The sequence below is a fragment of the Papio anubis genome, unplaced genomic scaffold (assembly GCF_008728515.1).
Source record: "Papio anubis isolate 15944 unplaced genomic scaffold, Panubis1.0 scaffold19, whole genome shotgun sequence".
Lineage (NCBI taxonomy): Eukaryota > Metazoa > Chordata > Mammalia > Primates > Cercopithecidae > Papio > Papio anubis.
The window spans coordinates 1-25,000 of NW_022161910.1; the positions used below are offsets into that span (position 1 = coordinate 1).

Here is a 25,000-nt window from a genome sequence, read left to right on the forward strand (position 1 = left end):
TCCCTCTCTCTCTTTCATCCTTTCCTTTCTTTCTCTTTCTTTGTTCCCTTTCTCCCTCCCTCCCTTCCTCCTTCCTTCCTTCCTCCCTTTTCTTCTATCTTTCATTTCTTTCTTTCTTTCACTAGCCAAGCTCCAAAGTCACTTTTCACTTAATTTTTATCCTGCAAATTTGAAAGCCTTTTAACTGAGGGATTTCAGTGTAAACAGGAGCAAGAGAAGATGTAATTATCTAAGTTTTGCCTTGTCACCCAGGCTGGAGTGCAGTGCCATAATCATAGCTACTGCAGCCTCGAACTCCTGCGCTCAAGCAATTTTCCCACCTCAGCCTGCAAAGTAGCTAGGACTACAGCTGTGTGCCGCCAGGCCCAGCTAATTTTTAAAATTTTTTGTGGAGACGTGAATTCGCTATGCTGCCCAGGTTAATCTTGAACTCCTGACTTCAAGTAATCCTCCCACCTTAGTTTGCCAAAGTGCTGGGATCACAGGCATGAACTACTGCTCCTAGTCGAGAGTTTAGTTTTGATTGCTAGTGGCGTTCTTGGTATCTTTTCATATTTGAGGCTTTGGGGCTAATGCTAAAGTATTGCGCTCACCATCCGAGGTTTACAGGACTTTTGTTTCAATGTTGAACAGATGGAACTGTTCAGTCCTGCATCTTTGCAGGTATACAAAATGTGCCTACCAGGAATCTGCTTTATATCCATGGAAAGCAAGAAATAATACAGTAAAACTTTGCCTGGCTAGAGGCTTTGAAAGAATGGCGTATTCTGGTTTAATTCTATTAAATTGGAAGTATGAAGGTGAAAAAATCTCAAATTTCCTGTTGAATGCAATTTGGAAATATAGCCAGCGATTCCACTTTTCTTCTCTAGGAAGGTTGGACATTCCAATCTACTTGGTGTTTTATGATAGAACTGCTAGTGTGTCTGAGTCTCACATTGTGAGGATACATTTTTCAAACTTGAGGTGTAAGAGGACGTAAATGGTTTTGTATGAGATCAGGCTGGATGAGAAGTGACACTTGTAAATATATATTTTAGACTAAATCTCTGATTGCCACTTGTTTTCTAATTGAACTCATAAAAATAAAACACGTTGGATGGAGGGTGGGAGTAGGAAGGAGATTTATGTCTTTTAATTGCATGGCATTGTTGTATAACAAGGCAGAACATATGGTATCCCTGGCTTGGACCTACAGAAGGAAACATATTTTTCTGCCTGCCGTATGCCAGAGGTTCTTGAACACCTGGAGGGACTACTGCAGCACAGACTGCTGAGCCCTACTCCAGAGTTTCCGATTCACCAGGCCCAGGGTGGGACCTGAGAATTTGCACTTATAAAAAGATCTCAGGTGCTGCTGGTGCTGTTAGTCCATAGACTACATTTTGAAAACCACTCTTGTCTATTAACTGTAAACTGTAGAATTCTAGAAAAAAACTTAGTTTGGTCTGGGATAAGAAGCACACAGGTTATGGAGAAAATCATGAAAGATTCAACCCTTGATCCCAGCCTAGTGTGGAATTCAGGTAACAAGCAGTACACAGTGACATAATTCTCGGTTTTCACGATTGCAAATCATAGCCAAGTATCAAGTGAGAAATTCAGTTTCATTTGCAAGGCTTAGAGAGGTCAGGTGATCTAGAATACTGGGACTTGTATTTCTCTTAAACAAGTAGAGAGTTTTAAGTGCTTATTAAATTGAAAGCTTTGTGTTCTTACTTATTTTGTGTTTTATTTTATTTTATTTCTTTTGAGATGGAGTCTTGTTCTGTTGCCCAGGCTGAAGTGCAGGGGCGTGAGCTTGGCTCACTGCAACCTCCGTCTCCTGGGTTCAGGTAATTCTCCTGCCTCAGCTGACCAAATAGCTGGGATTACAGGCACCCACCACCATGCCTGGCTAGTTTTTGTATTTTTAGTACAGACAGGGTTTCATCATGTTGGCCATGTTGGTCTTGAACTCCTGACCTCAGGCGATCCACCCACCTCGGCCTCCCAAAGTGATGGCATTACAGGCGTGAACCACCGCACCTGGCCAAAAAGCTTTGTGTTTTTAAAGATATTAGACATGCTTATCATTAAAAAAAAAAAAAAAAAAACTCTTCGTAATGTAGAATAAGAGAAAAGTTCTTCCAAAAAAGAGAAATCATTGTGATTATTTTGTCTTATTGGAATGTTGGATACTATAGTCTACTTCCTTAATCATCAAGCATGCTATGAATTTTCCATTTTTATAGGATCTGTATCTCAGTTAAGGTGATACTGGTAATTCTTGTACTCCATTTGAGGATGAAAAATATAGTCCAAAATCATAGACTTTGCATAGAAGCTGGATAATGAAGACAGCTCTGGAGGAACGCAGATACACACACACAGACACACATATATATAAAGTATACACATGTATACATTTTTAAGTTTATTTTTTACAGTTTTAAAGCTTTTAAAGCAAAAGCCAGACCCTTGCCTCTCCCAGAGTGGGCGGCCCCTCCCCTCCTTCTGAGTGGAGCGGGGAGAGCGGTTGAATGGGCAGCTTTCCTTGTGATGCCACAGGTCCCTCTGGACACCCTGCCGCCTGGCCACACCTCCTTTCCCTTTCATCTTTCTCACTGCCCAATGGGCTTGCAGCATTAAGGCCACGCCCCTCTTCTGAGTTCTAGTGGGGCCCTGGTTACGCCTCCTCTGGCTCAGTTGCACAGCGGCCTGGTAGGTGACTGGAAGCATTCAGCCTTGCTCACTGGGATTTCGCTGATGTGACCCCAACCCCACCTCCCTCCGCACCCCATGATGTCAGAAAAAACACGACAGGGAAAATTCACCACAGCCAAGAAAAAGGTAAAACGCACCAGGTCATAGCCCCCAACCCAACCACAGATCCTCTCCGATGACAAGACCATTGCCAGAGCCCATACTATTCCTCAGGCATACCAGAATGGGACCCCCAAAACCAGTGACTCTGGGCTCCCCCCCACCAAATTCTTGTCAGTCAGCCCCACCCCTTCAGCAAGCAGCCCAATCCCTGCCCTTGCCGATCTTTACCCCAGGGTGACTTTGGGCGGGTGACACCGGGGGCACCCCGCTCCATACTCGGCCGTCACCTCCTGCTGCCCCAAGCCTGACCTTCCTGGGCTCTTTGGGCTTGCGTCTCCCAGGACCTGGGTACCCCAGCCCCAGGCCCCCCCGTTGCCAGTCATCCTTGGGTGACTTTTGGCTGGTGATTCCCGGGGCTCCCTACTGCGGACTCTGCCCTCCCCTCCTGATGCCCCAAGCTCCACCTCCCTGGGCTCCTTCGGCTGGTGTCTCCAAGGACCTGGGTCCGAACCCTGTGTTTCCCTCCCCCATCATGGAGTGGTGACTCGGGCATCACGCTGATGTGGTCCCCTCCACTGGGAGGAATGGAATGTAGTGATGTCACAGTCCTCCTAGGAACTGCCATTACTGCTGCAAGACCAGCCGTTGATCTTACAACCCAGTCCCCTAAGTTTTCTCACCCCATTTCCGGATCCTCTGGTCACAGCACAAATTTCCAGTTGGAAGGGGAATGGGGACTATGGGACCCAGGAACAAGAGGTTTCAGGCCGCCTTACTCCCTTCACAGAGGCATTGACAGTGGGAAAAGCCTGCACTTCCCCTGTGTGCTCAAAACCTTGACAGTATCTCTGGGTGGCCATGGGAGAATGGCCTTGGTTTGGTTTTCTCCCAGGCTTCTACTTTGCAGAGGGACTTTAACATTCTTTTCTGAGTTCTCCACGGTTCTGGGACCAGACCGCCCTTCAGTCAGTGGTCTCTGAAGTGAGATTTGCTCATCTTCAGTGGAATAGATCTTGGGAAGCTGAACTAGATAGCTTGACTCTTCCTCATATCATCTCAACCTGGGGTACTTTGAGTGCCACAGGATGAATGTGGGACATCTTTCTGAAGCATCAGTTTCCCTTGATTCTCTTCAGATCAAACATTAATGTCCTTAGGGATGACAGTCACATAGGTTTCGAAGCATATACCAGACTTCTCTCTGAAATCAGGCTTGGGTTGTCCTCTTTCTGAAAAATTCCCAGATTTAACAGAAAAGCTGCCTTCTGCCATGAGGACACATTGATATGAAAGTGTGAGAGGTACTGGTGCACTTCTTCACACTAACGGACATGTGAGGATGTATGACTCCAAGCCACGCGGCATACAGTTCCTGCCTCCTTCATGTTTACTGTTCTAACTCCGCCCCTGGTTTTGGTCCCTGGCAGCTGCTGATTCATGGCAAAACCCCAGAGCTTGGAGTCAGAAGACTGAGTTTAAGTTCCAGTATTGCCTTTTTCTTTCTTTCTTTTTTTTTTCTAACCATGATATCAATCCCTCTCAGTCACTAAAGGATTGTGACAACACCTTGTACAGTTGGTGGTGGCATTAAATCAGATGGTGTAGAAGAGTATTTTGTCAAAACTGTGAAGGAGGATGTGGCTGTAGGGGCTGATAGTTCTCATGAGTGTCACTGCTCTTCTTTCCCACAGTTAAAAGAATATTGGCAGAGGAAGAGCCCTGGCGTTCCAGCAGGAGCTAACAGGAAAAAGAAAATCAATGGCAGTGGCCCTGACACCGCCGCTTCTGGTGGTTACCGCTCACCTGGGGATGTGAGTCTTGGCTGGCCAGGCTCCTGGGGACAGGGGGCCTAAGGGGCAGTAGAGGATAATTGTTAAGATTGTGGATGGACTGTTGGGTACTGGTTAAGAATTCTGGGTTTGAATCCTGCCTCTCCATCTGCTAATGATTGATTAGGGATTCATTAAGATATGATTTAGGGCAAGTTGCTTGAGGTCTTCGGGTCTCTTTTCAAATCTGTATAATAGAGGTGGGATTTTTAAACATCTATTTGTGAAGTTTAAATGAGATTTGTTATTGTTGTTTTTCTGAGACTCCTTAGTACATGGCCTGCTGTAAACACCCAGGACACCCACGAAATGGTCATTGCTGTTTGAGTTTTCTCACTCCCAGTCTCAAGGGGAAGCCAGGCCAATGAGAAGAGCCACTTGCCATCAGGCTGTCCCTTTAGGAGTCACTGAAAGCGCCCCAGGGTGGGATGGTGGGGTGATAAAAACCATGAGAGAAGTTGGCACAAAGGAGTTATGGGACAACTGGTCCAAGATAGGCAGAAAAGAAATGTTTGTCAGTTGATGGGGAAGAAAGGAAGTCAGAGGGCTTAGACACTGAGGGGGACAGAACATCTCCATGTGCACTCTCATCTCTTGTAGTCAGCAACAGGTGTCTACGGGGAGGGCCCTGTGTCATCGACTAACCTGAAAGATCTGCAGGTAAGAGGCCCTGGGCCGAGGTTCAGTGACCCTGCAGGCCAGCCCTCCAACCTCCTCCCACAGCAGGGGCTGGTTGCCCCTCTGCCAGCTGAGACAGCCCAGACACACCCCTCCCCAGCCCTAATGAGTGTTCTCTCTACCCCTCCCCGCAATCCTCCAACTCCTCCTCTCTGCATGCACCTCAGAGCCAGTACCAAGAACTAGCAGGAACCCCGGACTCAAAGCTCCGCAATAATCAGTCAACCCAGTGAAAACATCCATTCACTGGGAAGAGTCCAGTGGCGTCCTCTGATTCCACGCTGCCAAACCTGGACTCGTTTCCCCTTGAGGCCCTGAAGAAAGGGTCTAGGGACCCCTGGTGCCAAGGGTAAATGGGGAGCTGGGGCACCCAGGCCTCACCTGGATGGACCCCAGAGCACAGACCGTGCAGCCTGGCTCTTCTGCACTGCCCTCTTTGCTGACTCTCTCTTCTCCAGACACCCCTGCTCGACTCCTTGCCACACATGCCCTGGGGTTGTTGCCTCTCAGGGAAGCACTAGCCTGGCTGTTTGTCAGGGGCCTGTATTTCTGCCCTGACTCAGTCCCTAATTTGCTTTTTGAGTCTGGACAAGCCTTCTCTCCTCCTTGGGCTCCTGTTTCTGGAGGAGGTAGAGAGTATCAAAGGTCTCTGTTAGCTCTGGGAGTCCGAGATTTAAAGGCCCCTAGAATGGAAACCTCAGGGCCAAGGGCTCCTGTCTGTCCTTTTCTGTCTTCTATCTCTGCTGTGAAGAACCATACCTGGCCTGTAGGTGCTCAGCAGATGTTTGTTGAATGAACGCACCTTTCTAAATCACAAGCTGGCAGAACGGGGGGGCCTTTCTCAAACTCTGTCTCTAGAGGTTCAGCCCCTATCACCAAGGCCCTTTCGCCCTGTGCTTTGGGCAGGTTCCCACATTGAAGGAGGAGAAGAAGCGTGAGATACATCGGGTACAGAAGCTTGGGAGGAGCTTGTTCAAACTCAAACACCAGAGGAGTAAGATGGGGCTGGCGTGACCTGGGAGCAGGACTGGCATCAGAGGGCTGTGGGGGTGGCTTAGAATGCCCCAGGGAGGTGGGTGGATGGAAGGGCTTTGAGGCAGAGGGAGAGAGGTCTGTGCCAGGAGACTGCAAGCCTTGTCATCTGCTTGAGCCTTGGTGTCCCCATCAGCAAAGAGGGAGGAGTGCCCATTGTCAGCCACCCACAGTGCTCTCCATTGAAAGTGGCTTGGAAGATTGGCTACCATCTGGGTGCGAGGAATCCTTAGCAGTGAGGCCAAGTTTGGGAAGCCTGAGAGGAGGAGCTCTGCACCAATGGGAGGATTTTTTTTTTTTTTTTTTTTTTTTTTTTGAGAATCCAGAGACCCTTATTGTCTGTTTCCTTTCTCAGCTGAACCCCGGGCCCCAGATTCCCCAGGAGGGCCCTCTGAGGTGGAGCAGCTACAAGATGAGACCAAACACCTAAGGAAGGAGCTGGAGAGTCTGGAAAGACAGCTCCAGGCCGAGGTGGAAAACAATCAGATGTTGAGTCTCCTGAACAGGAGACAGGAGGAGAGGATACGTGAGCAGGAGGAGAGGATACGTGAGCAGGAGGAGAAGCTACATGAACAGGAGGAGAGGCTATCTGGGCAGGAGGAGAGGATATGTGAGCAGGAGAAGAGGATACATGAGCAGGATGAGAGGATATGGGAGCAGGAGTGGCTGCCAGAGCAGGAGAGGCTGCTGGAGGAGGTGAAAAAGCTGTTGGAACAGGAGAGATGGGAGGAGGAGGAGGAGAAGCTGCTAGAGCATGAGAGGCTGCTGCACCAGGTACAGAAGCTGCTGGAAGAGGAGAGGCTGCGGGGGCAGGATGAGAGACTCCGGGAGCAGGAGAGGCTGCTGGAGCAGGTGGAGAAGCTTTTGGAACGGGACAGGCAACAGGAGGAGCAGAAGAGGCTGCTGGAGGAGGAGCAGCTGCTGGACCAAGTGGAGGAGCTGCTGGAACAGGAGAGGCTGCGGGAGCAGGATCAGAGGCTGTGGGAGCAGGAGACACTGCGGGAGCTGGAGAGGCTGCGGGAGCTGGAGAGGATGCTGGAGCTGGGGTGGGAAGCCCTCTACGAGCAGCAGGCGGAGCCACACAGTAGCTTCGAGGAGCCGGTGGGTTGCCCCACCTGGGGAGCCTGCCCTCTTCCCTAGCCCTCCAGGCCTTTGTTTCCCCACCTGTAAAATGGGGCATTGTAGTCCTCACATGAAATGGTACTTCTAAAGGCACCTGTGAGCCAGAGCCCTGCTCTGATGGCTGTGGGAGAGAGGGGATGATTTTTCTAACCTGCCTCCACCCTTCCCGGTGCCATGGCAGGCAGACACCAAGTTCTGGGGTCTCCAGCTATAGCGGGTGGCCAATGATTGCTTCTCTCTGTCCAGAACAATGAGAACAAGAGCGCACTGCAGTTGGAGCCTCAAGTAAAGGAGCTGAAGACGCTGGGCGAGCTGAAAGACACGGTAACCTCTGACCCATCCAAGAAGGGCTGGGAGGCGGGCACCAGCCTCTGGGGAAGGGAGGCGCCAGGCCAGAGGCAGCTGCAACCTGGGGGCAGGTGACCCCAGCACTCTCCAGGGCAGTCCTATTGCTGTTTCTTGCATCTTTCCCTCTGACTTTTAGAGGTGGGGAGCCCTGGGCTCCCCTCAGGTCTGGATATCATCGTCCCAGCTAGAGGCATGGAGTTCCCCAGTCACAGTGGAAGAGACAGTGGTGTAAGAGGCTCCTTATGTTGGGTGTGGTGGCTAACGCCTGTAGTCCCACCACTTTGGGAGGCTGAGGCAGGAGAATCACTTGAGGTCAGGAGTTTGAGACCAGCCTGGTTGACATGGCAAAACCTCATCTCTACTAAAATTTCAAAAAAGAACCAATTACCTAGGCCTGGTGGTGCATGCCTGTCATCCCAGCTACTCAGGAGGCTGAGATACGAGAATCATTTGAGCCTGGGAGGTAGAGGTTGCAGTGAGCTGAGATCGCACCACTGGACTACAGCCTGGGACAGAGTGACACTGTCTCAAAACAAAACAAAACGCAAAAACCAAAAAGACTCCTTAGACTCAAACTGGTTTCCGGACTCGGTTCTACTGGTTATCATTCAACTACTTTGCATTTCTAAGATTTTCTTTTTTTCTTTTTTTTTTGAGATGCAGTGTCGCTCTGTCGCCCAGACTGGAGTGCAGCGGCTGGATCTCAGCTCACTGCAAGCTCCGCCTCCCGGGTTCACGTCATTCTCCTACCTCAGCCTCCCGAGTAGCTGTGACTACAGGCGCCCGCCAACTCTCCCGGCTAGTTTTTTGTATTTTTCACTAGAGACGGGGTTTCACCGTATTAGCCAGGATGGTCTCGATCTCCTGACCTTGTGATCCGCCCATCTCGGCCTCCCAAAGTGCTGGGATTACAGGCTTGAGCCACCTCGCCCGGCAAAGTCTCTGTTTCTTTAACTTCAAAAGGAAGTTAGCGTTTTCCTTGCAGAGGTGCTGAGGATTAAATGAGATAATACGTGGAAACATTAGGCATGTAGTACACTTAGCAGATGCTGGTTGGCTCCCCCTGTTTTCCACTAGTCTGTGGCCTACAGTTTAAATGATAGGGAAAAGCGTGTGAGATTTGAGGCTGGGGAAGGATGCATTGGGTTGCAGGCAAGGGAGGCAGGCTCTTACGCCTGGAGCAAGGGACCAGGGGCCTGGGCAGGCCACAGAGCACCACAGTGCCCTTGCTACCCTATTCATGGGCCAGGAATCTGGAAGCCAGCTAGTAAACGCCCTCATGCCCAGGATCTTCCTGCAGGTGAAGCTGAAGAGCCAAGAGGCTCAGAGTCTGCAGCAGCAGGGAGACCAGTACCTGTGTCACCTGCAGCAGTATGTGGTCGCTTAGCAGCAGCTGACCTCTGAGAAGGAGGTGCTGCACAGGCAGTTACTGCTGCAGACCCAGCTCCTGGACCAGCTGCAGCAGCAGGAAGCTCAAGGCAAAGTGGTAGCTAAGATGGCCCACCAAAAGTTGCAGGAGACCCCGGGGAGGGAGTTGCTGAGGACAGGGCCATGAGAGGGACAACCTGGCAACCTCCGTGCCTTCTCACCCTCTTTCCTGGCCTCTTAGGAGCACCTGGAAGCTACCAGCCAGCAGAAACAGCAGCTAAAGCCAGGTTGAGCCTCATGGCTCTCCCTGGGGAAGGTACGGGAGACCACTCGGAGGAAGAGGCGAGAGCCCCAGGAGGAAAGGGGAACTGTTAGCAGCATAGGATTGAGGAGTTGGAAGACACCTTTAACACAGCTGGTCATTATGCCGACCGGGTGTCCGCGCTAAGTTCGGTATCAATATGGTGACCTCCTGGGAGCAGGAGGCCATCAGGTTGCCTAAAGATGGGAGAACTGGCCCAGGTCAGAAAGGGACCAGGTCAGGACTCCGGCACCAATCGGTAGTGGGACTGTGCCTGGGCAGTATAGCAAGATCTTGGTTCTTAAAAGTAATAATACAGAACAGCTCATTCCCCTCTGGGAATGGGCTGGCTCAGGGCTACACAGTGAGGGTGGGGGCAGAGGTGGACCCTCACTTCCCTTGTTGGGTTGTCTGAGGACCCCTCTGGCCACCCCGTAGAGGAGATGGAGGAGGACATCTGGACAGTGAGGAGGAGGAGGCACCTCGGCCCATGCAGGACATCCCAGAGGACCGGGAGAGCCGGGAGGTCAGGTGAGCCTGACTTTCCCTGTCCCTACTTTGTCACCTTCCTCGCTGGTCCCTCCCAGATCCCCTTATGTTCTTGGTTTCCCTGCCTTCTGATTTCTGTGGACTTTCACTCCTTCCGGGAGCCAGTGGTCAAACACCATTTCACCTGTGACCAACAGGTGCACACTCTGAGCCCCAAGGGAAGGGGCTGTGCTCCACCTCCCTGCCCCGGTTGTTCTGTGTATGTCCCTACAAGAATACTCACCTCTTGCCTTCAGGTGGCATTTTTCAACGACGCTGGAGCCAGTGCCCAGGAAGAGCAAAGGGTGTGCTCCCAGCCCCTGGCTCACCCAGTGGCTTCATCTCAGAGGACCCCAGGGACTGGGGGTGAGTCTGTGTGTGGGGAGACCCACCGAGCCCTGTATGGGGCCATCTCTGCGGGGGTGGGGGTGGGGGTGAACTTGGGCGCCAACACCAGCATGGCAGCTAAGCACCCCTCCCTCCAGGTGAACCTGCTGGAGCTGCAGGGACAGGTGTTGTGGCTTGTGGGCGACCACAACGAGGGGCACGACAAATTCCTGACCACTGCCCAGAGCCCTGCTGATCAGCCCGCTCTAGGAGCCCCAATCCCCCAGGAGCTTGGGTGTGCTGACAAGCAGGGTGGTGGGTAGAGCGCTCAGGCGGGGTGGGCGGGCAGGAGCAGGGGAGGCTCGCACTGACCTCAGATCCCCTCCTCCCTCTGTCTGAAGATCTTCGTGGCTGAGCCTCACTGACAGCGTGGAGCCTGCACCAGGAGAGGCCAGAGAGGGTTCTCCCCACGACAACCCCACGGCACAGCAGATGGTGCAGCTGCTTCCTCTAACGCAGGACTCTCCAGGAGCACCGAGGCTTGGGCAGCAACCCCTGCATGCCATTCTTTTCACCGTGCCGAGATCAGGGAGATAAACATCACCATCATCTAAGAGCTGGTCAAGAAATTTAAAAACAAACAAACAAAGTTTAGGGGTTAATCTCCTACACAATTCATTTACTTCATTTGAATGTTAGAGCCACTCATGTTTATTTGTGTTTCTAACTTAAATTTATTTGTAGAAAGTTAAAGGAGAGTGGGTCTTTCCCTCATGTTCACTCTGTATTTTGACAGTTCAAATCACTTCACTTTTACCTGACACATATAAATGACTAGGAATGACCTTCAGATAGTGTTTAGCATCTGGAACCTATCTGACAATAATGTGTTCATCAGGGACCTCTGGATTAAATCACATACCGGCATATTTAAGCTGAATGTCAGTCTGAAAAATAAAAGTGCTATATTAACTGAAATACCACTCTTTGTGTAGGAATTTTGTCATATGTTTAAGAAAAAGCTAAAAAGAATGGAAATTCTATGACAATAACTTTAGTCTTTCTTCAAAGTGCATGCAGTCGTTTGCAATACCTCATTCAGCCAAGTATTTGTTCTCTTCCTCATTCAGTATAAGGCAGCTTTCAATTTGCTTAGAAGGCAACATTAGAAGGTTAGAGTTAATCAGAAACATAAAATCTAAAATGTGAGTTCAACTGAATAAATTTGAATTTCTGTAGGAAGAATCAAAATACCTATTTAAAGATTGCAATATATGATAATCATTTTTAAAGTATTTGATTAAACTTGATAGGTTTTCCAGAAATGAAAAAAATCAATTCTAAAACCAAAGCTGATTTTTAGAAAATGTGAAAATGTAAATCAGCCCTATCCATAATAGAGTTTCTCTAAAACTTTATGTTAGTCATTTTAAAATAACTATTCAAAAATGTAACTGCTATCTTAATGTTTTGAAATAAGTTAAAACATTTTAAATATGAATACTATAGTTTAAAAAAAAGAAACTAGGGGAAGGAAAAGTAGAGAAAGAAATGCCAATTCCAGTCCAAAGCTTTATTTGCCAAGTTTTCTTAGAATGACTTTTACCAATTTATGAATTCTTATAAACATAGAATATATATGGAAATACTGAATCCTATAATGGAAATATTGAATTTGCCTAAAGTGGCATTGTTGACTGCTGCGATGTTACTGTAATGTAATAAATTATTAAATTGTTGCAAAGTGTTGTTTTTGCCTTAAAATTGTGTGTGTCTTGAAAACTATAGTATTAAATACTATAGAGTGCAAATACTGGGCACGCTTGGCATGAGATATGGTTTTATTTTTACAAAATTGTAACTATGTAAGTGTGTTTATTAAAAGAACAAACTAAAATTTATGGGATGAAAGAGTTATGGGATGAAAGAGTTATGGGGCAAAACGTGGAAAAGTGTGTCAAAAAAAGTAGAAAAAAGTTTTATGAAAAGTTATTTTAAAAAGTTATGAAAAAGAAGTTATGGTATTTAAAAAAAAAGTCACAGGATATAAATAAAAATAAATAAAAGCAGGCCCCTGTCAGCATAAGCCTGGAGAAGTGGGTCTGGAGTCTTCACCCCCACCATGTCCCTGCCACCCCTTCCCAGTCACCCGTTTACCACTAGGGTAGCAAGACAAGACCCCTGTCTAAGGGGGTAGACAGACTTTTTGCCACCTTGACCATGGCTGAGTCCTTGAATTTCTGGACGATGATGCTTGTTATTTAAGAACCAGAGGCCGATGGAGTTGGTTTGTTTGGAGGATGGTTTGTTTGGATGACCTCTCTACTCTCACCAAAGCAACTTTTCCCTCGGGGGCTCCCATCTTCTTATTCAGAGAGGCAGCTGAACCAGGACAGTGGGGCTAACAGTAGACCAAGTGAGGGCATGGGCTGCTGGGGTGACTCCCGTTTCCCCAGTATACACATTGAATTTGTGTAACATTCTGGGGGGTAGGGCCACCCCCTGTATTGTACCTAGTGGAGGTTGGAGCTGGCATAAGGAGAGGAGGTTCTAATAATTATTTGCAGCTGGGAAACTTATTTATTCCTAGCATAGGACAGAGGAAGGAGGCGGGGATGAGGTCGTGGCTCCCTTGGTGATGTGACTCCTGTTTATTTCACTTTTCATTGTGGAATAAATGGATTTAGCCATACAGCTCAGCCTGGTGTGTTCCCGTTTCCCTCACTGGGTCCACGGCATCCAGGCAGTGCACCCACAGTTCAGACCAATGCTCAGTCCCCTCAGGCTTCCCTTTTCTCTGGTTACCCTGTCTTCCAACCCACTGGCCCAGGGCCACCCCTCACCTTGGGGAGCCCCAAGTGTCTGAGAACGAGGAGCCCCAGAGTGTCTGAGCATGTCCAGCTGGGCTGTTGAGGATCTTCCAGGCCTGTTACCTGTATGCTGCCTGGTGACACCTGGTGGATGTGACGGGGACTGCCATGGTGCCTAATGGGCACAGTCCCGCCCTGACAGCCAACAGGCTCAGAAGCCTGATCTAGCTGTGGCCGGGAAGACAGATACCAGCACCCAAGGGTACTGACTTCCATCTACCCCAGGTGTCTTCCCTTCCGTCCGCCTGCCTCTCTCTCCTGTCTGCACTGGGTGGCCTGTTCTGTCTGTCCTTACAGAGTGCAGGCTGCCCCTCAGTCTCCCTCCAGGCTGAGTTCATGACCCTGCCCCCTAGTGGCCAGAGCCGGCATCACAGGATAAGAACCAGCTAAGCTCCAGGGACTTTCCAGGAAATGTGTCCCTTGGAAAGGCTGTAGCCTTTTCACCACTCCCAACAGCACCCTAGAAATGGCTTGGCCTTTCCCCTCCCCTGAGCTCCACAGAGAACACAGCCAGCAGAGGACACATTGCCCGTCATCCAGAAATGGGTTTCTCAGCCGAGGGACAGCAGGACTGGTAGAGACTGTCAGTCCACGCAGCTGCCTGCACAGCACCCCCATGCTTGGTGGAGGGTGGGAGGGATGGCGGGGGCTGGCTGTCCACATGACAGGCTCACTGGAGGTGGCACACTTTGGAGGGGCGATGTCAGGGGACGGCTTTCTCTTGTTGGGCCACAAGACTCTCCACAAGGACAGCACGGGGACTGATTCCCAGTGCTAGAGGCGAGGCCATCGGCCATGTATAGGTGTGCGCATATATATATATATGAGTATTTATCGCTATTTACAGAACAGGGCAGGGGCATACCACAGAGGGGGCACAAGTTTTCAGCAACGGTCACAGCTGGAAGTATCAGCTCACCACTACAACAGACTAAGTCACAGATGAAGGCTTTGGGGCTGGGGATCCACTGTCAAGTCACAGGACACCCGCCCAGGCAGGCTTGGAAAGAGAGGCCTCCGAGAAGAGGAGAGATCTGTTTAGAGGTCGAAGCAGGGCCTGGGACTCTCAGGACGGGATGGACTTGCCTGACCTGATCAGCAGGCAGTTGGAGAGAAGCAGAGAGAAAATGGGAGAGAGAAAAGGAAGCAGATTGCTGGTGAGGCAAGCGCAGAGCATGGGCACAATGCAAGAGCTGTGTGAGGGCCAGGGAGGGGAGGGAGCAGGTGCGGGTGTGTAGTAAGGTTCCTGGAAAAGGGGCTGGAAGGGAAAAGGGAGGAAGATGGAAGGAAGAGCCGGAACTTCACAGGTAGTGCCTGGGGGCTGCAGCGGCCCTCCACACCCCACATACGCCTCTCCCATGGCATCCAGGCAGTGCACCCACAGTTCAGACCAATGCTCAGTCCCCTCAGGCTTCCCTTTTCTCTGGTTACCCTGTCTTCCAACCCACTGGCCCAGGGCCACCCCTCACCTTGGGGAGCCCCAAGCAACAGCCACCAGGCCTGATAGGGAAGGAATACTGCTTGAACCAGGATGATGACGCTAAAAGGGATGGACGGTTGGATTGAGCGCCGGAGGCCCCTCTGGGCCATCAGAAAGCCCAGGACCCTCTGAGAGGACCCTTGGGTAGGCAAGGAGGGCAGGCAGCCAGATGCCACTGGCCATAGATTTGTAAGTCTAAGAGGGAAGCCTCAGCTTGTTGGGGGACTGCAGGTCACATAGGTGAGGCTGGGCCCTTCCTGCAGAAAAAAGCAGAAGAGGGAGAGTCTGTGGCAGGAGAGGCGGGCAGGCTCACTGGACAGAGCTCAGCCAGGCCAGCAGGCAGTGTAGTCCCCTTGGCTGAATAGCATAGGTGACCCCTAGGAGCATCAGGCCAAGGTGCGTGAGCCTGCTGGCTGGCAGTAGTGCTTCAGCAGGGGCCAGGGACCCTGCTTTCGGTCACACACTAGCAGCTATGATGGTACCTGGGAGGGAGGGAAGGGGGCTTTGTGTCCCTGCCTGGCCTGTGAAGTGTGTTGTGGGATGACCGTGTGCATGGGAGTCTCAAGGTTTTATCCTAGATCACCACTGGGTTGCAACAAATAGAGGAGGTGGGACCCCGACTATCACCACCGCTCTGCAGTGGATTTGGCTCTCAGCACTCCCAGGCTGGGAGCTGGGTACTCTGCCCTGGCAGCATGACTCAGACTGCATGACAGGTACAGCGTGCCCAGGATGATGTTCCTAGACCTCTGGCCGCCTCAGAATCCAGCCCCACACACGACCCCCTCCAAGCTCCCACCATAAACCGCAAGCTCTCTGCCGTCTCTGACAGCTCCAGAGAGCACCCACATCTGCCAGCCTGGGCATGGAGCCCGTTCCAAGAGCCCCCAGGCTGTCAGGGAGGCTGGGGGGGCTTTAGGACCGTGGGGACCAGCCCTGGTACCTGCGTCTGGCCGGGATGCTCTGCACCTGCAGCCAGGAGTCATCCACGGGCCCCTGTGGGCGTGCTGACGGTGGTCGTGTTGATGGTGGTCGTGTTGATGTCGCCAATGATGCTGAGCACCTCCATCAGCATGTGGTGCATGCGCAGCATCTTGTCGCCCCACTGTGCCTGCTCTGCTGACTCCTCTATCAGTGTGTTCTGGTCCCCATGTGAGTACAGGTTGGACAGCAGCTCCGAGATGAATTCCTTGGTCTGAGAGTGGGCAAAGAGGGAAGAAGGGTGGAACCTAATGCCTGTGCTGCCCTGGCCGCCCTGCCGGGCCCTGCTGGGACTGTGCGCTGGGCTTGGAGCCCTAAGTATGGCTTTTCAGATGTGGCTTCTACACCACTTAGACTCGAAGATCTGCCTCCCCATTGCCTTTTCTCACTCAGATGGGAACACTGAGGTCCAGAGGAAAAGTCACCTGTCCAAGGTTACAGATCTGGAAGAGGACCCAGGACCTATCATGCCACCAGGACACCTGTCTACTTGGTTTTTAAAAATTGTTTTTGGAGATAGGATCTTACTCTGTTGCCAGGTTGGAGTACAGTGGGTGAGATCACTGCTTACTGCAGCCTCAACCTCCTGGGCTCAAAGTGATCCTCCAACGTCAGCCTGTCAAGTAGCTAGGACTACAGGCATGTGCCATCACCAAGCCCGGCTATTTTTAAAATTTGTGTGTACAGACCTGGACTCACTGTGTTGCCCAGGCTGGTCTCGAACTCCTGTGCTCAAGCGAACCTCCTGCCTTGGCCTCCCAAAGTGCTGGGATTACAGGCATGGGCCACTGTGCCCAGTCCCACGTTATATTTCCATGGGACAGCTCTGGTCTTGACCGTGCCTCCCTCCCTGGACCTGGTCCCAGAGGGCTGTTTGCCATCTCCCCCAGCCCAACATGGCCACCTGCATCCCCAGTGCCACAGGAGCCCCCTGCCCGCATGGGGCAGTGCATGCTCATTGTTGATCATGAGGTGCATGATGGTCCTTGTCATGAGACCAACCACGAGGTCCAGCACGGTCTTGTTGACAGTGGCCATATAGGAGTCTACCAGGTTCTGGGTGGTCTCCTTTAAGATCTATTTGCTTAGAATAGTGTTTACTAGAGGTGAGGAAGGGTAAGGGGGAGGAGGTAGCCAAAGGTTGGCTAACAGGTTAACAGATACAAGAGTACATGGCTGAATGTGGTGGCTCACACACTGGTGTAATCCTAGCTCTCTGGGAGGCTGAGGGGAGAGGATCACTTGAGGTCAGGAGTTCACGGCCAGCCTGGGCAACATAGGAGATATTAGGTCTACAAAAAATTTAAAAATTAGCTAGGTATGGTGGTCCATACCTGTGGTCCCGGCTACTAAAGCCCAAATTGAAGGACAAAATAAATCAATCACGACTTTTCACATTTTGTGAATGTGATCAAAATGTGACCAAGGACTCACTGAATTACATAGTATTATATCAATGTTACATTTCCTGATTTTGATCATTGCATTGTGGTTATATAAAATAATGTTCTTGTTCTGGAAGTAACACTGAAATATTTGGGAGCAAATGGGCAGATCTCCAACTTCAAGTGGAGCAGAAAAAAATAGTTGTGTGTATACATATATATACATATATGTATATATATGTATATACACGTGTGTATATATATACACACACACATACATATACAAAGAATATATGGCCTGGCGCGGTGGCTCACGCCTATAATCCCAGCACTTTGGGAGGCCGATGCAGGTGAATCACCTGAGGTAGGGAGTTCAAGAACAGCCTGACCAACATGGAGAAACCCTGTCTCTACCAATAATACAAAATTAGCCGGGCGTGGTGGGCACCTGTAATCCCAGCTACTCGGGAGGCTGAGACAGGAGAATCACCTGAACCTGGGAACTGGAGGTTGCAGTGAGCCAAGATCACACCATTGCACTCCAGCCTGGTCCACAAGAGCAGAACTCCGTCTCAAAAAAAAAAAAAAATTGCTTTGTGTGGTGGTGAGCGCCTGTAATCCCAGCTACTCGGGAGGCTGAGGCAGGAGAATCACTTGAACTAGGGAGTTGGAGGTTGCAGTGAGACAAGATCGTGCCACTGCACTCCAGCCTGGGTGACAGAGTGAGACTCTATCTACCGCTCCACCCCCCAAAAAAAGATAAAGCCATTGAAGCAAAATATGAACTAGTAAACTTGGGTGTTCTTTGTACTATTCTTCCAACTTCTCTGTAAGTTTGAAATTATACAAAAATTAAGTTACAAAACACATTTAAAATGTTTGCTGTATTTATCTGCTTGACAGAAGCAGATACGCAAGAATCACTTTAAGGCTAGAACTTTGCCACTTCCTGGCTGCTTTTTTTTTTGAGACAGGGTCTCACTTCGTCGCCTAGATTGTAGTGCAGTGGCGTGATCTCGGCTCATTCCAACTTCCACCTCCAAGGCTTAGGCAGCCCTCCAACCTCAGCCTCCCAAGCAGCTGGACTACACATGCACATCACCATGCCCAGCTTATTTTCTACCTTTTTTGTAGAGAGGAGGTCTTGCTATTGCCCAGGCTGGTCTCCAACTCTCAGGCTCAAGCAATCCTTCCCACCTCAGTCTCCTCAAGTACTGGGATTACAGGTGTGAGCCACCATGCCCTGCCCGTTCTCTTGGACACCCGTCCACCAGCTAAGCTTGGCTCTCCAACAGCTCCTTCTCCCACTGGAGAAACACGGAGCCACCAACTTTCCTCATACGCAAGGGCATGAACCAACCAAGTGCAGCCCAGCTCCTGAGACGCACACACGCAGTTAACTGACAGCCTCAACAGAGATCCTAAAGCTCAGAGTCCAGGGCAGTCTACTCAGGCTGCAGCTGGTGAGTCTGCCTCCAGTTAGGCTGAAGCATCCCAGTATCATCGGTTCTCCCACATTTATTCACATTTGTTGAGATCTCTTATATTCCAGGCACTGGGCTCCACCCTGGACACAAAGACACCACTTATCCTACCTCCCACTGACAGAAAAGTAAAACCCTGATACACGTGATAATCCTGTTGCTACCATCTCAATGTGGGCAAGTTGGCCCAAATTATGTGTACCGAGCAGGGGTTGAAGACCCAGGGAAGCAGGGTGGGGCTGTCAAAGCAGCTTTCCAGGCTCATACTGCAGACCACTAGCCACACGCTCAGGCTTGCCCTTGCTCGTTTACTAAACTCCGGTGAACCCATTCCCCATAGACAAGCAGCACCCGAATCCCAGGCAAGTGCCAGCTGATGTGTCACCTTGAGAGCTCCTGCCTTTACTCTACCCACACACAACTGCAAAGATGACACAGGCAAGGCTGTTGTCCCAGATTTATTGAAAATAATATAGCACTGCAGAAAAAATTCAAACAGGTCCCCGAGGCGTTTTGAAATTCATCCCAACTGTAGGCTGAGTGACCTGCAGGTTGGACAGACTGCCGAAGTCCTGGAACGAGAAAATGGATTCAGTGAGCAGTTACTGGTGAGATCTGTGGGTGGGCCCCAGAAGAAAACAGAGGGCCTTCTCCCTGCCCCTAGAGCCACAGCATTCTCAAGGAGGTCCAGAGGCTACCTGAAAGACCCTTTACTCTAAGAGCCAACAGGGGCCTCAATGCCTCCCACTTTTCCAGTGTGATCTTCCTTCAACACACACCTGACCGTGTGGTATCCCCATTTACAACTCTACAACTTTTACCCAATGTACCATACCATTTTCTGTTTTCACAACCCCTTCCTATCACTCAAAAACACCATTTCTCAATCTTGGCAATGCAGACATCCTGGGCTGGACATTCTTTGTTACAGGGAGCTGTCCTGTGCATTGCAGAAAGTTTAGCAACATCCTTGGCCTCTATCCATTAGAAGTTAGCAGGTATCCCCTTGCTATGAGAACCAAAACAATGTGTCTGGACATTGCCAAATGTGCTCTAAGACAAAACTCTGTCCCTTTGAGAATACACAGTGCCACTTGCTTTGCAGGACCAGCCCCAGGTAAGAGCTATTACTAATCTAATCAACATTTGTGAAGGGCCCAAGTACACAAGGCACCAAGCAGAAGGGAGGGAGGCAAGAGCAGACCCTGCCCTCGCACAAGCTCAGGCTGGTGGGCAGGGCAAGAAGCCAAAGGGCCCACCTTATACCTGGAACTTCATGTCCTATTTGGTCCTCAGAAACCCATTTTAGTTTCAACAAAAAAGCTGCATTCAGCGCAGTGGTTATTTCAAGAGGAAAAGACCCACAGCGGGCTGTGCCTGTACTGGTGATGTTTTTCTGAAGCTGGGAAAGCACATGTGAGTTCATTTTGCTAATTACCTTTTTGAGTGCCTTAAACATTTAATGACTATAAAAATAGGAAAAATGAAGTTGTTCAAAATCACCAACTGCCCAATGGATTTTTTTTTTTTTGAGGCAGAGTCTCTCTCTGTCACCCAGGCTGGAGTGCAGTGGCCAGATCTCAGCTCACTACAAGCTCCGCCTCCTGGGTTCACGCCATTCTCCTGCCTCAGCCTCCCGAAGCTGGGACTACAGGCGCCCGCCACCTCACCCAGCTAGTTTTTTGTAGTTTTTAGTAGAGACGGGGTTTCACCATGTTAGCCAGGATGGTCTCGATCTCCTAACCTCGTGATCCGCCCATCTCGGCCTCCCATAGGGCTGGGATTACAGGCTTGAGCCACCGCGCCCGGCCTGCCCAATGGATTTTTGAAGCCCATGCTTTCACCTAAGTATGCAAAAGGACTAAGATTAAGTCACAGAAGAAACATCAAAGTGCAATGAAGATACCCTGAATTACCTAAGTAGTGCCTTGTATGTACCTGGAAATGGACCAAAGCTCATTTGAGTGGTTAGCATGGAGACACCAAAGGAATACCATCACAGAAGAAAAGCAGGCAGAATGAAGAGAGCCAGGGCTGACACAAAGGGGGCAACCTAAGCCAGCCATAAGACCAAGAACAGAAGCAGCCAAGAGAGAAGAGGTATCCTGGAAGCCACTAGATTTGGGAATCATGATCCTGAGGCGAGCAAACTCAATGCACACAACTTTCGCTACACCCATTATGAAAGCAGTCTAATTTAGTGGCTAGAAGTTTAGATGGGATTCCCAACTCTGCCACTTACTAGCTGGGTGACCTTGGATAGTAAGACCTACTGATGGTTTTTGACCAGGAAAATACCACTTTAGGAATCCACCAAACACTTACCAAAAGCTTCAGCATTTCCTTAGTGTCAGGATCTACTTCAATTATCTCCTGATCCAGGGCTGAGACCTAGAAACAAAGGAGATAGGCTCAACATACCAATCAATGAGATTATCACTCACCTCTCCTCCTTTCCCCAGGTTCTTAAATATGAAGAGGAGTTGCACAAGGATAGCATTCCTCTCACAAGGCAAGCAGTCTCTACAGTATTACAGACCCCGATGACCTGTTCTTCTGGTCTTACCTTCCCATGCCCTCAATAGTCTATTCAGTATTCAGAACACTTGAAGTCTTTGTTTACACCAAGAAATACTATATTAGGGGCAAATGAAAAACCCACGTGCCACGATAGCAGTCATCAAATCAACATCATTAAGGGCTCTCATGAAATATGGACTAAACTTAACTAGTTCCAAAAGAGCAGAATGGAGGCTAAGAAACTGATAGGGGGCTATGGGCACCTACAGCTGGTTAGGAAATGTATGGATAAAAGGTCTCAGATTCAGCCGAGGTCCCTTTGGAAGCCGGAACCCACAGCTTTATCATTCGAGGATTAGCCAGAAGCCCAATTATCCAGAAAGTTTACCTCGGGAACATAATTGTCTCTCCTTTCTCTCTCCTCCTCCTGCAGCTTGATGGAGATACCTCTTACAGGGCCTCTCTGAATTCGCTTCATCAGATGAGTGACATAGCTACAAAGCACGCATAGCCAAAGAGAACAGTGAGAAAACAAATCAACTCCCACCTGGTACTCAGCACATGTGGATATATAAATACCCGCTTTAGTTCTTTTCCACAGTGAGAAGAGAGAGGACTATACTGGGACCTCCTACACATAGAACCTCCACTGGTCTGAGCATTCCTTCCCTTTGGTTTCTCACTCACTATTCAAACTCTCCTTCATAGTGATCAACTCCCCCTCCCCCGCCCCGCCCCGCCCCGCAGTTTCACGACCCTTCACAGCCTTCATTTTCTTTCTTCCAATTTCAAATTCACATAATTTGGCAATTAATACGTTGACTTTGGCACTATTCTTCCAGACCATATTCCTATAAATCTCTCGAACAGTAACTGCAACTGTGAAGAACGCATTAGAAGTTGACACCTAGCCGGGCACGGTGGCTCACGCCTGTAATCCCAACAATTTGGGACGCCGGATCGCTTGAGGTCAGGAGTTCGAGACCAGCCTGGACAACATGGTGAAACCCGTCTCTACTAAAAACACAAAAATTAGGCGGGCGTGGGGGCACGTGCCTGTGATCCCAGCTACTCGGAAGGCTGACCCAGGAGAATCGCTTGAACCCGGGAGGCAGAGGTTGCAGTGGGCCGAGATCGCGCCACTGCTCTAGCCTGGGCGCCAGGGCAAGATTCCCTCTCAAAAAAAAAAAAAAAAGAGAAGAAAAGAAAGCTGACACCTAAAAGCAACGTAGCTACAATGCAAGAGGTCTGACGGTGGCTACCTCCAACCCAGGTGTCACCGCGGCCAGTCATGACACAAGCCTAAGTTCACAACGGAAATCCTGCACACGCAGAGCTCTAGCCCTCCTCCGGAACACAAGGGAGCTCAGGCTAACGAAACCACCACAGTACCGTCTCTTACAGAGTCGGAGGGCGGCGGAGCACATAAACAGGCCGCGGGGCCCCGGAGACCGAGGAAGCCCCGACTCACCCTGCTATCTTGTTGCGGAGCTTCTTGCTGGGGATAATGGCGATCTCCTCGCACACGCGCTTGTTCGTGTGGAAGTCGTTGCCCAGGCGCGTGTAGTACTTCTCTATGATGACCCGGGCCGCCTTCTTCACGGTTTTGGTGCGAACGCGGCCCTGCGGGTGGAGAGCACAGGATCACTCACGAGCCAGTGCAACCTTTTGGGAAGAGTGCCGCACCGAGCCCCGGCGGGTGTGGTTGGGGACCGCCGGCTGCGATGAGCCGGAGAGGGGACCCGGCTGGGCACTGCCCGACGCCGGGCTCAATGCGGAAGCTGCCTTCCCGCTGCGCTCCAGCCTGACAGGGCTCCGCGCCTGCCCGGCCCAGGGCCTCTTTTTGTGGGCTGAAGACCGCGGTAAGCTGCAGATGGAAGACGATTATGGAGGATGCCGGCATCGACCCAAAACACCTACCATGTTGGCGGGTCCTTGGTAAAGAGGAAACAGGAAGCACAGGCGAGGCCTATTAAAGCTTAGGCCAGAAAGCCGCTTCCGCCGGTACCGGGCGCGCTGAGCCTACTAGGGAGCCACACAGCGCCCCCTGGCGGAGTGGGGCGGGAGCGGCGGCGGCGCGCCCCTCCGGTGGGCGGGGTGTGTCCCGCCCCCGACGGCCCCTCCCTTTCCGCTCCCCGCTCCCTCTTGGTTGACTTGGGCTAGCTTCTCTCCCTCATCTGATTTTTAATGGGACCGCCCGTGTGCTGTGCTCTAGCGTAGGAGCGGTCCATCTCTTCCACACACGTCAGGGAGAGGAGAGGCATCCGGTCCTCGGGAGGACCGAGAAAGGAAGGAGATCCAGGGCCGCGGAACAATGAAGTGCGGGATGACGGCCGCCCAGGGTCCCCACCCACTCCGCTGGCCAGAGACTTGGCAGGTAGAGACAGGGTGCGACTGGGAGAGACATATCTCATTTCTTCCGGGCCTTTGCTCAAATGTTTCCTTATCAGAGGGCTTTCCCTTCAGACTTAGGTAAAATAACTCCCTCACTATCCCTGCTTATATTTCCTAGCACTTGCCGTGTGACTCGGCTTATTTTTCTCAACTAGGGGTGAGCTCCATGACAGTAATGGTCATTTTGTTTAGCTAATTCCCACTGCTTTAACAGCGCCTAGCACACAGCAACCTCTCCAATATTGACATGAAGGGCCCAAATCACCTGCAGAACTCCCAGCACCTCAGGCACCCTCTCCAACCACCATCTTCAGGCTGTTCCTGCCATACCCATCCCCAAACCAGGGCCTTCCGAAGCCACCAGCTCAGGCTGCCCCGATGGGCCGCAGCCTAGGTAGGGCCCTGCCCCTTCTTCCAACTCTGCTCCCTGGGCTGACAGCAGTCCTAGGCCCCTACCTGATAGGGGAAGGCTGAGCTGGCCAGGCTGGATGAGTTAAGCAGCCCAGGGCTGTGCCTCATTCCTCAACGCACCTTAGGTACTCCAGTCGGACTCTCGACTGGGGATGGAAACCTGAAGGACAGGAAACCCTGGCACCAAAAGTAGCACTGGGACAAAATAAAAGGCCAGAATCTCAGAATTGCGGGAGCAAACTTCCAATCAAGCTGCTGTCAGGCCCGAAGTGAAAGATCAGGGTTTTTTTTTTTTTTTTTTTTTTTGAGACGTAGTCTTCCTGTCGCCCACGCTGGAGTGCAGTGGCGCGGTATCAGCTCACTGCAACCTCTGCCTCCCAAGTTCAAGCGATTCTCCTGCCTCAGCCTCCCAAGTAGCTGGGATTACAGGCGTACGCCACCACGCCCGGCTAATTTTTGTATACTTTTTTAGTAGAGCCGGGGTTTCGCCATTTTGGCTAGGCTGGTCTTCAACTTCTGACCTCAGGTGATCCGCCCGCCCTCGTCCTCCCAAAGTGCTGGGATTACAGGTGTGAGCCATTGCACCCGGCCAGCCTTTTTTTTTTTTTGATATAGTCTTGCTCAGTTGCCCAGGCTTCAGTGAAGTGACACGGTTAACAGCTCACTGCAGCCTCAATTTCCTGGGCTCACATGATCCTCCTGCCTCAGCCTCCCCAGTAGCTGGAACTACAAGCACACACCGCCATGCCTGGCTAAGTTTTTTTTTGTAGAGATGGGGTCTCCCTATGTTGCTCAGGCTGGTCTCAAACCCCTAGGGCTCAAGCAATCCTCTTGCCTCAGCCTCCCACAGTGCTGAGATTATAAGCGTGAGCCACTGTGCCCAGTCTGGCCTCCCCTTTTATTTTTTGAGACGGAGTCTCACTCTATTGCCCAGGCTGGAGTGCAGTGGCATGGCCTGGGCTCACTGCAACCTCTGCCTCCCGGGTTCAAGTGATTCTCCTGCCTCAGCCTCCCAAGTAGCTGCGATTACAAGCGCCTGCCACCACACCCGGCTAATTTTTTGTATTTTCAATAGAGACAGGGTTTCACCATGTTGGCCAGGCTGGTCTCAAAATCCTGATCTGCCCATCTTGG

The 25,000-nt window shown here is 50.7% G+C and overlaps 2 protein-coding genes and 1 pseudogene across 3 annotated transcripts; 2 read left to right on the forward strand and 1 right to left on the reverse strand.

The window, feature by feature from the left end:
• Positions 1–2,748: 2,748 nt before the first annotated feature.
• Positions 2,749–11,319, forward strand: LOC101006896 (golgin subfamily A member 6-like protein 10). Its single transcript, XM_031661563.1, is given in 10 exon segments — positions 2,749–2,832; positions 4,500–4,619; positions 5,238–5,297; positions 6,222–6,309; positions 6,703–7,448; positions 7,716–7,793; positions 9,427–9,501; positions 9,925–10,017; positions 10,272–10,380; positions 10,743–11,319. Coding segments are annotated over 7 exon segments (1,227 nt in total). The 3' UTR covers positions 9,478–9,501; positions 9,925–10,017; positions 10,272–10,380; positions 10,743–11,319.
• Positions 2,823–6,660, forward strand: LOC116272777 (annotated as a pseudogene). Its single transcript, XR_004181348.1, has one exon. The product of XR_004181348.1 is annotated as an abl interactor homolog (transcript).
• A 7,665-nt stretch (positions 11,320–18,984) lies between the features above and the next one.
• Positions 18,985–23,116, reverse strand: LOC101007228 (40S ribosomal protein S17). Its single transcript, XM_031661564.1, has 5 exons — positions 22,982–23,116; positions 22,533–22,684; positions 21,450–21,555; positions 20,867–20,932; positions 18,985–19,113 (listed from the first exon to the last, which is right to left on the reverse strand). The coding sequence occupies exons 1-5, from the start codon at positions 22,982–22,984 to the stop codon at positions 19,033–19,035; spliced, it is 408 nt and encodes a 135-aa protein (XP_031517424.1). The 5' UTR covers positions 22,985–23,116; the 3' UTR covers positions 18,985–19,032.
• Between the last annotated feature and the right edge of the window lie 1,884 nt (positions 23,117–25,000).